Raw genomic sequence first — 17,222 nt, forward strand, 5'->3', positions numbered from 1 at the left:
TGGAGAGACTTTCAAAAGTACTTTATCCCCTACTTGAAATTCCAATGGTTTCCTTCGCACATCTGCGTAGCTCTTCTGTCTGTCGCGCGCTGTCTTAAGGCGATCCCTTATCTGAAAAATCTTGTCTGTTGTTTCTTGGATCAATTCTGGACCAGTCATTTGCTTGTCACCTACTTCAGCCCAGCACAGTGGGGATCTACACTTGCGCCCATACAAAGCTTCGAACGGCGCAGCCTTAATGCTTGTGTGATAGCTGTTGTTGTAAGAAAATTCAACCAATGGGAGATGAGTATCCCAGCTACCTTCGAAATCGATTGCGCACGCGCGTAGCATATCTTCCAATGTCTGGATTGTTCGCTCGCTTTGCCCATCCGTTTGAGGATGATATGCCGTACTCATGTCAAGACGAGTACCTAAAGCCCCTTGTAACGATCTCCAAAACCTTGATGTGAACCGACTATCTCTATCAGAAATGATGGACACTGGGACTCCATGTTTTGAAACTACTTCTCGAATATACAGTCGGGCTAACTTTTCCATCTTATCGGTTTCCTTGATCGGCAGGAAGTGCGCTGACTTAGTTAGCCGATCCACAATAACCCATATTGTGTCATAACCCCCAGGTGTCCTTGGCAGTTTGGTGATGAAGTCCATAGAGATTTGTTCCCACTTCCACATGGGAATTTCTGGCTGCTGAAGCAACCCTGATGGTTTCTGGTATTCAGCCTTCACCTTTGAACACGTCAGGCACTTGCTGACATACGTCGCGATGGCGCCTTTCAGATTGGGCCACCAATACAGCGTTTTAACATCTTGGTACATCTTGTCTGCGCCAGGATGTACGGAATACCGCGTCTTGTGAGCTTCGTTCAATACCTGCTCGCGCAATCCTCCCTTGAGAGGGACCCATATGCGGTTAGCGAAATATAGATTGCCGTTCTCTTTAAGTTCCAAACTCTTAACCATACCCCCAAGGCATTCGTTTTTAACAAACTCTGGTTTCAAGGCTTCTTGCTGAGCGTCTCGGATGCGGGTAGAGAGATCTGCGTGAATGGTCAACCTTAGAGCCTTGACTCGCAGCGTTTTTATTCGCTCCTTCCTACTTAGCGCGTCTGCTACCACATTCGCTTTTCCAGGGTGGTACTTAATTTCACAATCATAATCATTCAACAACTCCACCCATCTTCGTTGCCTCATGTTTAAATCCTTTTGATCAAATATATGTTGAAGACTCTTGTAATCCGTAAAAATTATACACTTTGTACCATAGAGGTAATGGCGCCAAATCTTTAGCGCGAAGACAACCGCTCCCAGTTCTAAATCATGCGTTGAGTAGTTCTTTTCATTGGTCTTGAGTTGGCGTGAGGCATACGCTATGACTTTGTCTCGCTGCATAAGGACACATCCAAGTCCCTGATGTGAAGCGTCGCAGTAAACAACAATGTCATCCATCCCCTCGGGCAAAGACAAAATTGGCGCACTACATAACTTCTGTTTCAACATTTGAAATGCTGTTTCCTGATTTTCGCCCCAAACAAACTTCTTGTCTTTCTGAGTTAGCGCGGTCAGAGGTAGAGCTATTTTGGAGAAGTTCTCAATGAAGCGTCGATAGTAGCCAGCTAGTCCTAGGAATTGCCTCACCTCAGTTGGGGTTTTTGGCGCTTCCCAGTTTTCGATGGCCTTGACTTTGGAAGGATCAACGTGAATTCCTTTCTCGTTTACAACGTGACCGAGAAAGTGAACTTCTCTAAGCCAAAACTCGCACTTGGAAAACTTCGCATACAATTTTTCTTTCCTCAACAATTCCAAAATCAATCTCAGGTGTTGCTCATGCTCGGCCTTGGTCCGTGAGTAAATCAGAATATCATCTATAAACACAATCACAAACTTGTCCAAGTATGGTTTGCACACGCGGTTCATCAGATCCATGAACACAGCCGGCGCATTAGTTAGCCCGAAAGGCATCACTAAGAACTCATAATGGCCGTATCTAGTTCGGAAGGCTGTTTTCGGCACGTCTTCCTCATGGACCCTAAGTTGGTGGTATCCTGACCGTAGATCTATCTTCGAATAATAACTGGATCCCTGCAACTGGTCAAATAAGTCGTCAATCCTCGGTAAGGGGTACCGATTCTTGACTGTCAGCTTGTTCAGCTCCCTGTAGTCAATACACATTCTGAACGAACCATCCTTCTTCTTAACAAACAGTACTGGAGCTCCCCAATGTGAAAAGCTTGGGCGTATGAAACCCTTATCCAATAGTTCCTGTAACTGGTTGGATAGCTCTTGCATCTCAGATGGAGCTAATCGATAAGGCGCTCGAGCTACTGGCGCAGCTCCTGGGACTAAATCAATACGAAACTCGACTTGTCGCGGCGGCGGTAATCCGGGCAGATCTTCAGGAAAAACTTCTGGAAATTCGCGCACTACTGGCAAGTCTTCAATTCTTCGCTCATCTCCTTTCTCTACGACATGCGCCAGGAAGGCGTAGCACCCTTTCCTTAGGCACTTTCGCGCCTTTAGGCACGAAATCAGTTTCATCGCAACTCCCCTTCTTTCCCCTTGAATTACCAAGGTTTCTCCGTTCGACAGTGGGATCCGAACCTGCTTCTCATGGCAAATAACTTCTGCGCGGTTCTCGACTAACCAATCCATACCTACCACAATGTCAAAACTTCCCAAGTCTATTGGCAACAAGTTAATATTAAACCCGTGACCTCCCATGACTATAACACATTGTTCAGTTCTTTCGTTCGCGCATAACTGCCTACCATTGGCTAGTTCTATAATATAAGGCGTGTCTAGCCTACTGGTTGCTAGGCCTAGGGAGTCTTTAAACTCAGCGGATACAAAACTTAGGTCAGCGCCAGTATCAAATAAGACAGATGCAAAATGTCCGTTAAGCAAAAACGTACCGGTTACCACATTCGGCTCTTCTTTAGCTTCGTCTGCGCCGATCACAAAAGCTCTCCCGCGAGCTTGGTTCCCCTTTTGCGGGCAATCCCGACTAAAATGCCCTGGCTTCCCGCATGCGTAGCAGTTGTCGCTTGCTCCAGCTTCTCTGACACGGCAATTCATCGTCTTGTGCCCTGGTCTGCCACATTTGGCACATTCGATTCTTGCGCATTCACCCTCGTGGTGATACTTGCATTTGCTGCACCATGGGCGAGGCCCGCTGTACCCTTTTCGGGGTGGCTCCGCGGCCTGAATCGCGTAGACCCTTGCGCTTTCCTGCTTCTTGAACGGTGGCTGCTTGGAGTCGGACCCTCGGTGGTGAGAGTTCCATTTCCTCTTGGGATCAGAGGTTCGCTGCTCGTTTCCGCGCGTAGTCAACATACCCGCACGGACCGTATCCCTAGTAAGGGTGATGGCCCGCGCTACCGCCTCATCAAAGGTTGGAGGCGCTGCGGCGTTGAGCGGAACCCTAACAACAGGAGGTAACCCAAAAATATACCTCTCGATCTTCTTTTCCTCCGTGTTTGCCATGTCTGGCACCAACTGGCAAAGTTCGTTGAACCGGTTGTTGTAGGCGTCGATATCCGTTCCTACCATGGTGTGGTTCCAGAATTCCTGTTGTAGACTCTGGATTTCTGCGCGAGAGCAGAACTTTCTCATCATCATCTCCTTCAGGTCCTCCCAGGTCTTATGGAGAGCAATTTCTCGCCCCAATGTTTTCGTTTGAAGCTTCCACCAAGACGAAGCTGCCTCTTGGAACATGCAGGTCGCGTAAAGGACCTTCTGGTTCTCATTACATCCGCTAATGGAGAGAACAGTCTCCATCTTGTCAATCCAGTTGTAGAGCCCAATGGCCCCTTCGGTTCCCTTGAATGGCCAAGGCTTACAGGCCATGAATGTCTTATAGGAGCATCCTTTGTCCAAGGCTCCTGATTCGGGTTCTGGGGTCTCATTCTGACGACCCTGACTTGATTCGGCCTTGCTGGCCTCATGTGTCGCAATCGCCTGAGCGATTATTTCCGCGAGTTCCTCGGGTGTCATGGTAATTCCTTTGGCTTTAGTTGGAGGCATTCTCGCTTTAAAAGAGTGAAAATATATCAGGCTTAGCGCATGTACTCTGAGCACATTATGTTATCATTATTTGCTACACTGTGTGACCCGTGTTCCTAAGTGTGTGTATAGTTTCTTTTGAAAATATTTTCTTTGAAAAATATCTCATGCGATTCCCCAACGGTTATAGTCTAGGTTAAAACTTCTTTTCCTAGTTCGCTATAACCAGTGCTCTGATACCAATTTGTCACACCCGGCCCTAAGCGGCGGAAACAGCCGGGCGCGCGCGAGTGGGAATTGATACTTAAGCACGGGCCATTGCAAACATTCAAAGTAAGATTTTCATTGCGCATGAAAAGTTTAATACAAATACATTACATTGTTTAAAAATTTCATAAAACATCCAAGTATAAAATTTGTTGAAGATTTCCACGCCATATCCCCATGCGCGGCGGGAACAACCACGCGCATCGAAGGGATAGAACTAAAATCTTCCAAAAAGCTAGTTTAGATGTTCAGCGTGAGGTGCTCTAAGTGTGACTCCATACGCTACCTAGTTATCTCCTGAAAGACACGTAAAAACATTTGAATCAGTATAAACTGAGTGAGTTCACAAGTTTTAGTAACTTGAGAAATCGTATTGCATCCTAATCTTGATACAAATCATTCTGAAACATGATTCTGATAACATCATTAAAACACATGCTTGGTAAAACATAGTCCTATCAACATATTCTGAAAAAAAAATCGTTCCGCGGGTTACGCGCGAACATTTCTGGGAACATGTGCTCGTCCATGCAAAGTGGCGCTGCCACTACGAGCTAAAATAAGTAATACCGTCCCGCGGGTTACGCGCGAACGTTTCAGGAACATGTGCTCGTCCATGCAAAGTGGCGCTGCCACTACGAGCTAAAATAAGTAATACCGTCCCGCGGGTTACGCGCGGACGTTGTGCCGGAAAACAAGGCGCTCGTCCATGCAAAGAGGTGCGACCCCTACGAGCGGGCTCAAACCCATAGTACTGCCCCATGACCATACTAGGCACTCGTCCATGCAAAGAGGTGCGACCCCTACGAGTGGGTGGATCAAACCAGCAGTCCCTACCCTTAGAGTTCCAATGGTAAAGTGATCACTTACTCGAGTTCTAGCGCACATACATCGAAAACCTTAGATAACCGTTTGCATTGCTCATCATGAAACATAACTTAAACACATAATCGCTTGCATAGCTTGTAAGTATACCATGATAAAACATTATTTAAGTACGTGTCCCTCGCCCCGAAAACAGTTTAAAAATAGTGAAACAATGAAAATAGGGGCTGTGAGACTCACCTGTGGTTCTTGTTAAGGGATTAATCGAGATTCGGGTTTTCTTGGTGTTGGCCTCGGAAATCGAAGGTCTAGGGCACGATTAAATAACAAGAAGTATATATATTAAGATCAAGAAATAGGAGAATATAAGGTTTGTAAAGTAGATCTCAAGTTTATAACCTCGGCTTACCTAGTAACGGAATCGAAAATAACGGATGCTTGGGAGAGGATTTAGTGCAAGTTTGCAGTTCTTTGGAGTGTGTTTTGAGTGATAATTTAGGTTACATATTTATAGGCAAACTCAAGGGAACACAATCCCTCGCTTTAGGGGATTGAAATCTTTTCATATCTAGGTGTAATAATGATAAAGTATGGAAATTATTATTGTTTATTGTTTATTTAAAAGTGGAGGAGTGGATAAAATATCTTGATTTGATTTGGACAGGGCATGCAGGTCTGGGGTTGGTGAGAATAGGGTGGCTGACAGTTGACTTTTCATGTTACAGTGTGCTTTTTCAGGTACTTTTGTCAGTGTTCAGTAAAAAAAAGTAGAAAATCTCTGAAACACGCTACTGTTTCCTTTTGGGCGGGAGTAATCTCCTTATGTCTGGAGAATAGACTAAGTGTTTTGTGCGCATCACCTTGTGCGCATAGCTTTCTGCGTGTAGGACATTTCTTTGCTGCGGGTAGGTGCGTAACCTTCTCGCAGTTAGGGATATTGAGTTTCATTTGTAGATTCTCCAGGTGGTCTTGGTATTTCAACATAGTGATCAGTCATGTTGAAGTCAATTCCATCTTGGAGCTTCAGACAAACTAGCTCTCAATGTTCCCGCCATGCGGGGAGGTTAGTTCCCTTCCGCACGCGCATAAACGATTTAGGATGCACCCGCCTTAGCATCATGCGGGATGGTCAACCCATAGACAACATAATGTTGAGTTACATGAAAACATAAAGCCAAAACATTCGCGCATGGCGCATATAACATATGCTCACGCTGGTTCTTAACATGGTGCGCTCGCGCAGGGCGCACATAACAAATGCACGCGCTGAATAACATGGCGCGCTTGCGCAGGGCGCACATAACAAATGCACGCGCTGAATAACATGGCGCGCTTGCGCAGGGCGCACATAACAAATGCACGCGCTGAATAACATGGCGCGCTTGCGCAGGGCGCACATAACAAATGCACGCGCTGACTAACATAATTACCTAATATTTAGGTTGATTACTTGGTTTAAGGGATTGGGAATTTACCGGGTGTCACATGAGGGTTTAAGGTGTACGCACATGTCTGGAAGATCACTTCCGTAGTTGCAGGTTCCGCATGAACCTTGGTAGCAAAGAGAAATCGGTTTCGTGTCTTTTCCAGGACAGGCGACTCTTTCGTATCATAGATGCGTTTCCCCACACAACCCCTATTTTTGTAAAGGGCATTCAGCATAGGCCCTTCACCTGAAAAACAGAAATTATAAGTAAATTGGAATGTTACATAAATGGAGCAAGAGAGAGCAAAGGGAAAACTAACTTACGCTCGTTCACGGCCATAAAAACAGGCTCTAATTCGGGGTACGGCCACATGCGGCTCATACCCGCCCACACCAGAGCCTCCTCTGGAAAAATCCGCATATGCGATGGTTCCGAAACCATAGCGCGGAACCATTCTTGCCCCTCGTTGGAAGTTGTGACGACTTCTGGAAGCGCCTCATCAATCGGACGACAGGCCATGGCGACCGGAACAATGTCTTCTGAGACCCAGAAGAATTTGTGGTGCCAATCCGTCAAGCCTCTCTCAGGCACGATTCCAATAACCCTGCCCTCTACAGGGTAATAGTTAAACCATCCGCCACGGTTGGCCATCCGGTAGAACACCGGGAATCGATCAATTCGAAGCAACATCCCCTTTGCTATACATAAAAATTTGAAATGTTTAATTTGCATGAGAGCAAGAGGATGCAATTGGGATAAATAGATCCCATACGCGCTTAAAACCTTCATAAGAAATTTGGTTATCGGAAACCGAAGGTTTGCGCAGAAAAAGTAGTCGGAATACACTGCCATCTTGCCGGCATGGGGAATACTCGCGACAGACCCGGCACTGTGGAACTCGGGTCCCCACTCCGGTGGGATACCGTAAATACGAAGCAACGAATCGTATTCGGAAATATCCAATCTAATCTCTGCAGTATCAATAGTTGGTGCCAAAGATCTTGCAATACTAGCCATCGATTCGGTTGAGAATGGAAAACAGCGAGCAATCGTGATAGGAATCAAATTATCGGCTAGAAGAATCGAAGGAAAAAAAAGGCAAAATCGAAATATCAAAGGCGATAAAACTTCATAAAGAAGTTAACCTCTACTATTTATACCCATCGCAATTAATGCGATGGGATATGAACAGTAGAGAGAGAAAATCATCGCCCACTCAGCAGACGCCACATCACGTGAGAAATTCGAAAAAGTGAGAAAGTGTACAGTCGGGTACAGTGACAGCCGGCATAAATGTCCCATCGCCTGCTCACGCACCTACGAGTGGTCAACTTATCCTTTTTCATGATTATCCACAGTTTCAACAGAAGATATTTCTACCAACTTGCAAAATTCAAAATCCCCCAAATGTCTTAAGTCCAAAATTTCACCCGCATAAAAACTTCACGCGGAAGAAACACTGGACGGGGGGGGGGGGGGCTTATAGAGGTAGAATACCAAAAAGACTCAAATACCCTTAAGTAATACCCGCGGGTCAAAGGAACACTCCCCACAAGACCCCGCGGGACATATGAACCATCCGCATAACTTTATAAAGGAGGAACGTCCTTATATCTCTCGCGGAAGCATCTAGGCACCTTCTAACGTCATCCGTGTGCTAATACATTCATCCTCCAAAATGACTAAGAAGCAATGCCAACAGGATAACTGTTTATAACTGATTGCCTTCTAGAAGACTTACCAAGATGCTTTCTTGGGCAATACATGATCTCTCAACCAATGGATAGAGGACACCTGGCCAGGTTGCTATAACCGTGCACATAGCCAGGAATTAGCTCGTCCTATCGTAGAGTGACGCGTGTCCAGGTTGTTATACCCATGCACATGCAACGTATAACTTAACCTAACAGAAGAGGATACGTACCCAGGTGGTTACGAGAGCATCTTCTAGAAAGGGACAACTGGCCCAATCATATTCCCACATCCATCGGCTATAAATACTCTCTTCATCTGCATGAGGTATTCATTCACACTTCACGATCTACTCTCACTACTTTAGTACTTTCTCTGTATCAGAACTGTACTTATTCTCACGCCGGAGGGTGGTTACGGGAAGATTCCCCCCTCTTGTCCTTCCCGTAACGAGCTCACGGTGTTTGTTTTACAGTTTCCGGTCACTGGACTTTAGGAAGTTGCACTCATATCATGTTGGTTGTTGTTGTATCCTACCCTGTGGACTCATTGGATGCAAGACCCATTGAGAGAATTGGATCAGTGTTTCTTTACCATAGTTGATTTTGTTGACCAAAGTTAATTTTGATCTAGAACTTTGGTAATAAAGACCAAAGTCATTTTCTATCATCAACTTTGGTATTGGAGACCAAAGTTAATTCCAACTATCAAACCTAATACTTATCATCATCAAAGGCATTCAAATTCTCATCAATTATACATATTGGATGACCAAAGTGAGACCCCCACCAAGGGTTGCCGCCCCTTCGAACCCTTGATTTTAGGGCTTCGCCCTAATAAACTTTAGAGGTTTCCTGATATTAAACTTAGATTAGTTTTGATTGAGTTTGCACTTCTCATCTCCTGACTCAAAAGCTGATGTATAGCCTACTTTTCAATTGGTCTTAAGTAATACAATTATCTAAAATGACATTAATGACACTAAATCACTAGCAATCCTCATTTTAGTGTAACCATTTTTTTTCTGAAACGGTGACTTTCTCAATAATGGGATGCCACATCTCCTCTAAGAGGAGCCCCTCCGCCTTACTCAGGTCATACTATGTTGTCTTAATCGGATCCACGCTGGTGTTCGAGTTTGGCTTGGGCGTTCCCCAAAAAAATCCGATAGCCTCAACCCGCCCGAAGACACGACGGTCAAGTTAAACAGAACGAAATACGGATACTATGGCAAAACCGGGAGGAATTAGGATTCGAACCCGGGTGCTCCGGGTCATCCTTCACTTTCCGGATGAGAATGACCACCCCACTGGAATGGGAATCTCTTTAGTGTAACCACTGGTTCACTTAAATTAATAACATTTACATTTAAAACTCATGCATAAATGAAAATGTCGTCACCCTTAAATTTTCATGCTACCATATTCGACATTTTGTGAATTTTAAATATTTGAATATTAAGGTATCTTTAAAGATTGAACCCTTGCTATATGTCATACTCGGCTTCATGAGCCTAGGTGTGACCATATTTGGTACATGTATTGAAAATACATTAAAGTATGTGTTGCTTATGGAAGTCTTTTTATATTAAAATTTTCATTTATAGAAAACTCGGGAATTAAACACCTAGTATTGTCTTACAAAACGTTAAAGGTAACAATACGTTAATATGCATTCTTTACATATTAAAACAAATGAGCCATCAAATGTGTCTAATTGCCATATCCTCCATACTCTGCTACACATTTATATAGATCACCTGTAAAACAGTTTTCTAAAACTTTAGTGACAATTGAAAGTGAATACGTTGATAGTAAATCATTTATATAAACCTTTAGTTCACTCGTAACAACACAACGACCCTATATACCGACTTACCAAAAATATCACATAGCCAAGCCCTAACGGCCCTATAGACCGGCTCAATGAGCAGGGACATGATGTTAAGTGTGGCGGGGTATCCATACCCTTTGACCACATATGTATGAATCCAGACAAACGTATATCAAACTTGAGGGCCAACGACTACTAAAGTTATATGGATCCATGTAGTTGGGGGCGTATTCATCTTCTGATGAGTTGCTCATTTAGCAATTTCTCTGTATTTGATGAACAATTACGTCGGACCTATTCGAGAATAATAGTTTAATATTTTATCTAGATAAAATGATCTAGCTTCAAACCTTTAGTCTGGTTAGATAACTTTAAGCATTGATTGAATACTTTATTGTTAAACTATTACTGTAAATCTTGAGTATGTAAAATCCTACTTTTTAATATTCGCGTTTCTTCCTGTAGAAGAAATCATCTAAATTCTACGTTTCTTCTTCTACAAGAAATCGTGTTTATAAATTTTATTTATCTTCCTTTAGAAGAAACATTATTTAATCAAAATGAATACCTTGACTACTTACAGTTTTTTTGATTCGTATGACGTTTAGGGTGACATGTTTTGACCTAATAGATTCGAACACTCTCATCGAGCTCTCCAGAAAAGTAAACGGCTCCCCCGGTTGATTGGCGTTTATGCGAATTACTTTCCTAAGACAAGAGACTCGACTACCGGTTGTCACCTTTCCAGTTACTACATACCCATTATGTTTTCTGTTTTATTATTTATGTTACGTTTCTTTTCCATGAAGAAACATGTAAATTATAAATATCTTTTATTAAAAAAAATTATGTTTCTTCCTGTAGAAGAAATAGCATCTGACAATAACCTTTGTATATAAAACTTTACGCTTCTTAATAATAAATGAACATTAATTTTTGCAAACCTTTATTTATAAAAAACTTAAATATGTCTATAAAGTTTTTTCAAGGTTTAAGCTATTAAACCGTCGACTAGGGTCTAAGCTATGAATTAAATAACTTAAGCATAACTTCTATTTTAAAATGAGTATAATGCTTAAGGACGGACAAGTAGCACATTGATTACATGTACAGTGTCAGGGTATGAAACATTGGAACTCCAGAGTGTCGGTATGGCAAGGACTTCGAGAAAATGGGAGTGGTTTGTTGTTTGGGTATAATCGTCTTCTCACACCCCGGTCGAACCGTTGGACGCCACCAATCGCCATGTGTCGTTCTTGTGATGAAACATGTCATTTTGTTTTGACATGTGTCGATTAGTCATCAACCACATATCGCTTTATGAGGACACATGTCATTCTGTGTTGACACGTCTCATTTATATAAATTAGTTATCAGGCATATGTTGTTTCGTGAGCCTTTTATATTTTTATTTTAGTTAAATGACTAACTGATCTCTCAACTTTTAGAGTTGTTAAAATTAGTAAGGAAATTTTAAGATGTTACACTATCCATTTGAATACAATTAAAATAATATACACATAAACCAACATACTTGTATGTTCTTGTTGGCACTTCTTTTACCAGTCAGTATGTTCTTGTTGGCACTTCTTTTACTAGTCATGTGAGTAAAGTCCCAAGCATTAATGTGACTAAACTTCATACTTACATTAGTCGTTTTACTCTTGCACATACACATGCAAATTTTTTTAAAAAAACTATTAAGAAATGTATAACTTGAACCTCCTTAACAAAACTATTAAGAAATGTATAACTTTAACCTCCTTAACTTGCAAGTTAGGAATTGTAAAGGGTGCATAGCTTAGCTTTAGCTTAGTCCTTAGTTCTTGACATGTTCCTACTTTTTTAAGCTTATATTTCCTTTTAGATGTGGATACTAGTTGGTTTCTTGTTAGTTTGTGATCTTTTTTCTTTTCCTTTTCTTGCATTTCTCTTTCTTTTCTTATTGCCTCTCCTTTTTTCGTCATATATTATCGATGCATTTTTATAGTTTTCTACACTATAAATATAAAGAGATGAAAAAAATTATTTTTAAGCCTTGGGTCTCATTAAAATAACCTATCTCTAGGATGGAGGTATAATTTGAACTCGGTTCACCCTTCCCAGTTTCTAGCCTCCAAGGACGAGCTAGGTACCCGTACTGATACTAAAAATACATGTATCGAAAATACCGATACCGAATATCCTCAAAAATAGGTACCAATACCGGTAATGAAAATACTTGGTGTGAGACGGCACAATAGACAAAAAGTCGGTAAATTGCCATTGGTGCCATACCAGCCCCAAAACCTCAAAACAAGGTATCAAATTGGTACCGAAAAGTACCTGGTTTGATATCAATACTCGGTATCATTTGCTCATCCCTACCAAACCCTACTAATGAGTACGATTTACTAGGCATTTGTTTGTTATACTAATTTTGCGCCGTCACATAAATAACAACATAATTTATGTATAATTACACAAGGTATGTCCAAACCCGTTTTTTTACCAAAAAGCTATACAGTAGTACCATACCTAAACGTAATTAAAATGTTCGAGCTTGTGGTATTCTTATTTACAATTTTGGTACCACCCTAATAATCCTAACAACTGGAATAGTGAGCTTAGTGATTCAAATTCACTTTGTAGTTTTTACATTTTGTAAAATAACTTCACCTTGTATTTAATAATTCTCATACATAAGCATAAAATAGTCTAAAACGATCATATCATCTTCAAAAACTATTGGAGATTACTTAATAGACACTCTTTGCTAACTTTTATACAAAAATCTGTAAAATTAGATAATACACTTATACATAGTATTTAACCGATAAAAAACTTGAGAGTAAAATAAAATTGAGCACGCCTTTATAAAAAAACAACATTTTATACTAGCCTCACCTAATTTCATTATTATTATTTTTATTATTATTAACCCAAATGAAAATCCAAAAACAAAAATAATTCAAAATATTAATATTACTATTATCTGAAACAATAAGAGGATCATTGCAGAAGCATTTCGTGCGTAGTTTCCTGGAAAATTACAAACCCTAAAATATGGACTCTGTTTCTTCTCTCATATTAATATTAATATTATATTATTATTATCATCATCAATAGCAGCAGCCATCAACACCTGCAACCAATGACACCATAGCTTTTCCGCCTTCATTGATTATTCTTTTCTTCACCAAAACCCTTTCTTCAATTCCCAATGTATATTCCCATTTAAACCCTTGCCAACATCTTTCAATTTCAATTTCAACACCGATGATGCCAAGATTCAGATTTCTGGTAATCCTTTTCCTTCAATCGGATTACCCTTCATTCAATTGTTTTGTCTTTTTATCAATCAAATTGAATTGGTTTTTCTTCTTGATTTTCGAATTAGTTGTCTTTTAGGGTTTAAATCTCTTGTTTTGACTTTTGATGTAACAGTTCCAAGTAACCCGACCCGGAAACCGACCATATTGTAAATAACCGGGTCGGTTTTTGCCCAGTTTATGCTCACCCTTACTTTTGGGTCTAATCTTGTTAGAATTATTTCCGACCTTATTGTAAATAACCAGGTCTGATCGGGTCGGGTTTCACGGGTCTTGTGGGTCTTGCCCGGTTTATGCTGACCCGTACATTTGGGTCTAATCTTGTTTATTTTTGTTAGAAATATTGCCGGCTAGATTGAAAGTTGAAACTTTTATTGTTGTTTGTTTCGTGTGAATTAATGTTTTCAACTTGGCTGTATTTGTTTTCAGTCGGATTTTGTGTTGTTGGCGGCTTGAAGATGAACACGCATTATTTGTTGCCGCCTACTCTCATGGATATTCTTCAAGTTCTCAATCCCACGGAAGCTGACTGGGCGAGACGGTTTCAGATTATTGAGGATCTTAAAGCTGTTGTTCAAACTGTGGATATTCTTAGAGGTAAGAATATTATTATGTTGTTCAAACTCACATCATCCTATATTATTAGATTGTCTGAATCTGAATATTATGTTTTTATGCATATAGGAGCCACAGTGGAACCGTTCGGTTCTTTTGTGTCTAACCTATTTACAAAATGGGGAGATTTGGATATCTCAATCGAGTTGCCAAACGGTTCGTATATTTCTAGCGCTGGGAAAAAACATAAGCAAACGTTACTGTTAGATGTTTTAAAAGCCTTGAAAAGTTTCGGTAAGCTTCATGTTTTTTTCTGAATTCTGTGTATAGTTATGTTAGTTAACATTATTGATGAAAAACATTGGTTGACAGGTGGCTTTCATGGGATAAAGTATATCTCACATGCGAGAGTGCCTATATTGAAATGTGACAGCAACAACGGCAATATTTCCTGTGACATTTCTATCAACAATTTGAGCGGTCAAATGAAGTCAAAGTTGTTGTTTTGGATAAATGCGATTGATGACCGTTTTCGTGACATGGTCCTAATTGTATGTGTTTTTATCTTATTATGCAGACAATATTCCATGTGCTGATTTTTTATGATTGTGTGCAGGTTAAAGAATGGGCAAAGGCACACGGTATCAATGATCCAAAAACCGGAACTTTCAATTCTTACTCGCTTAGTTTACTCATTATATTCCATTTTCAGGTTATTATAAATAGGTTTTATGTTATTTTATTTTCACATTCAGCATCTTTTTAACATCTTTTGCCATATTATTTTTTCAGACTTGTGAGCCGGCTATTCTACCACCACTTAGTGAAATATACCCTGGGAACATGTCTGCTGATCTATATGGTATTATGCTTAGAAAATTATACGTGTTTATTTAAAAAGTATACAATAATTTTATGTGAAACAGGTGTACGAGCGACTGCTGAGAAAAATATTGAAGAAACTTGTGGCGTGAATATAAACAGGATTAAGTCAGATAGGTCGAGAGTGATTAATAGAAGCTCGTTGGCTGAGCTGTTTATTTCATTTCTTGCAAAAGTAAGTTTTTTGTAAGCCTGCAAAACAGGTCAGTTTCTGTTTATATATTTTTAATTGTTTTTTTTTATTTCAGTTTTGTGACATCGATATGAGGGCTTTGACACAAGGGATTAGTCCACATAACGGGCAATGGGAAGACATTGATACTAACATGATATGGCAACCCAAAACTTATGCGTTATTTGTACGTCTTCTTTCTCTTGTTCTGTATATGTTTGTGTCTGTAACTCTGTATGTTTTACATACATATATCATTTTCAGTACTGTTTATAGTAAATTATACAGGTTTACCCCAAATTGCAGGTTGTGTCTATTAAACTAAGGTAGTTATAAAGAATGTCCTTTATTTGAAAAATTGTAGTAACATTTTCAGTTTTTTTCACTAACAGACGTTAATTGATTCAGTTAAAAACATATTAGTGACCAATTTTCTGTTAGTAGAAAGAACTGAAAATCTTACAACTTTCAAATACAGGATGTTCTTTCTAATTACCTTGTATATATGCATATATGCATATATGCAAGCACTTTTGTCTTTTAAAAATTGTTTATAAATTATTAACAAGTCAATGTAATTGAGAAGAGACTATTATTACAATAATGGTGTAAAGTTTTTATTAACGCAATTCAGGAAGTTGTATGATTTAAAAATATAACTTGGACGACTTTGAACCCATTTGATACGTGTTCCTTTTAGGTATATGCATGTATAATTTTTTAATTTTGTAAACTGAATATAAGAAAACCTGATTTTGCTGGTAACAGATCGAGGACCCGTTTGAGCAACCAACGAATTGTGCACGGGTGGTTGGACAGCGAAACCTTAATAAGATTGCACATGCATTTCAAATTAGCTATCAGAAGTTGACATCTGGCAACCAAATCCACCCGCGTGCAGTTCTAGTGAGGCCAGAAGTATTGAGCATCATTACCAGATCTCAACACGCAGGCCCGGGAATGAATCAGTTAAGAGGTCATCCTCAGGCCCGCACAAACCGGGCTGGGGTTCTTGGGGGCTCACCTGGGCCCCATTTGCAGACCTACAACGGTAATCAGTACCAAAATAGGAATGGCGGGCCCCACGCTCATAGAGGTGCACATGGACCCGCACAAGCGCAACAACGACACGCGTATCAGAACAGTCCAAAGAAGAGGGTCAATCAGAGACCTTTGCAAGGAGGTCAAAGTACAAGTCAAAGTCAAACTCAAGATGAGGTGGTTTCTAACAATGAGGCGCATAAGAGGATCCTGAGCAACGGGCAGTCTTCTCAAAATCCGAGGGTTCAAAACTGGAAGGTAAAATCTGAGAAATGAGTAGGTGTTTGGAAACAAAGAGCTGTCTTTGGTTATGTCTTTATATTTTTAAGCGGCATGTCAAAGAGAACTATTACTATTGGCGGGAACTGAACTTGGGTCAACTCTTTGGGAAATTGATTTGTATTGGTTTCTTTGACTTGACCTTAATTGACTTTCGTATACAACCTATTATTATTGCTGATTATCCAGTTCGATTGGTTTTGATGGGATTTATTGGCTAGACCGGTAACTATGGTTTTGAAAAACGACAAACCAAAGTGGCCCGGTTTGATTGTTTGAGCCTTTTTTAAATATCGTTAATTACATTATTTCGTTTTTAAATTGATAAAGATGCTTCATTTAATAATAAACATACAACCATTAAAATTTTGTGAAAGCAGTAACTACTAACAGACTTGTTCATTGTACCTGTATGACTATACAAACTTAAGCTGATTAAAGAATAAAATAAATATTACATGTCTCTGCTAGTAAGTTTTTTGCTTCATAAGTAAGGCGTTTATAGCAAGCATGTCAGGACTCTGTAACTTGCATGAGGCCCTTCAGCTGTATCCCTTACGGCTACATGCCAACCCATCGCCTTACGAATCACGAATGTACACATGCCCCTGGGCCTTAATATTATGTTCATCTCAAGCATGATATTTCATCTGATCTGATGCATATCAAACAGAACACAAGGTAAAAATAAATAACATGAGCTAATCTTTTGAGAGAAAGGATACCTTTTTTGTTCAATTGAGAACAGACGCGCTGCATGCAAGAGATCATAGGGTCTTGGGTATGTATCAATCGGTACATGGATCAAAATAGCTAATAGCAAAGAACAAGAATAAATTAAGCAGAATGTAATTAGAAGTATGTACCAATCATGCATATCTCCTAGTAGTCCACGGTCAAAAATAACAGGCAACGTGTTTGAACCCGCTAATT

General features: G+C 40.4%; 1 protein-coding gene across 2 annotated transcripts; it reads left to right on the forward strand.

Moving 5' to 3' along the window:
• The first annotated feature begins 13,081 nt into the window (after window positions 1–13,081).
• LOC143543130 (protein HESO1-like) lies at window positions 13,082–16,488 on the forward strand. Of its 2 annotated transcripts, XM_077035521.1 has the most exons (9): window positions 13,082–13,331; window positions 13,790–13,957; window positions 14,045–14,209; window positions 14,288–14,466; window positions 14,532–14,627; window positions 14,708–14,777; window positions 14,842–14,972; window positions 15,046–15,156; window positions 15,738–16,488. In XM_077035521.1, exons 2-9 carry the CDS (start codon window positions 13,819–13,821, stop codon window positions 16,284–16,286), a joined length of 1,440 nt encoding a protein of 479 aa, XP_076891636.1. In that variant the 5' UTR covers window positions 13,082–13,331; window positions 13,790–13,818; the 3' UTR covers window positions 16,287–16,488. The 2 variants fall into 2 exon arrangements, with proteins under 2 accessions (XP_076891636.1, XP_076891635.1); XM_077035520.1 differs by lacking the exon at window positions 13,082–13,331 and having other exon boundaries at window positions 13,369–13,957.
• Window positions 16,489–17,222: the final 734 nt, after the last annotated feature.

This window comes from Bidens hawaiensis, unplaced genomic scaffold (assembly GCF_021521415.1).
Source record: "Bidens hawaiensis isolate Kalapana, Puna unplaced genomic scaffold, B.hawaiensis_p1.1 tig00013069_1, whole genome shotgun sequence".
Taxonomy (NCBI): Eukaryota; Viridiplantae; Streptophyta; class Magnoliopsida; order Asterales; family Asteraceae; genus Bidens; species Bidens hawaiensis.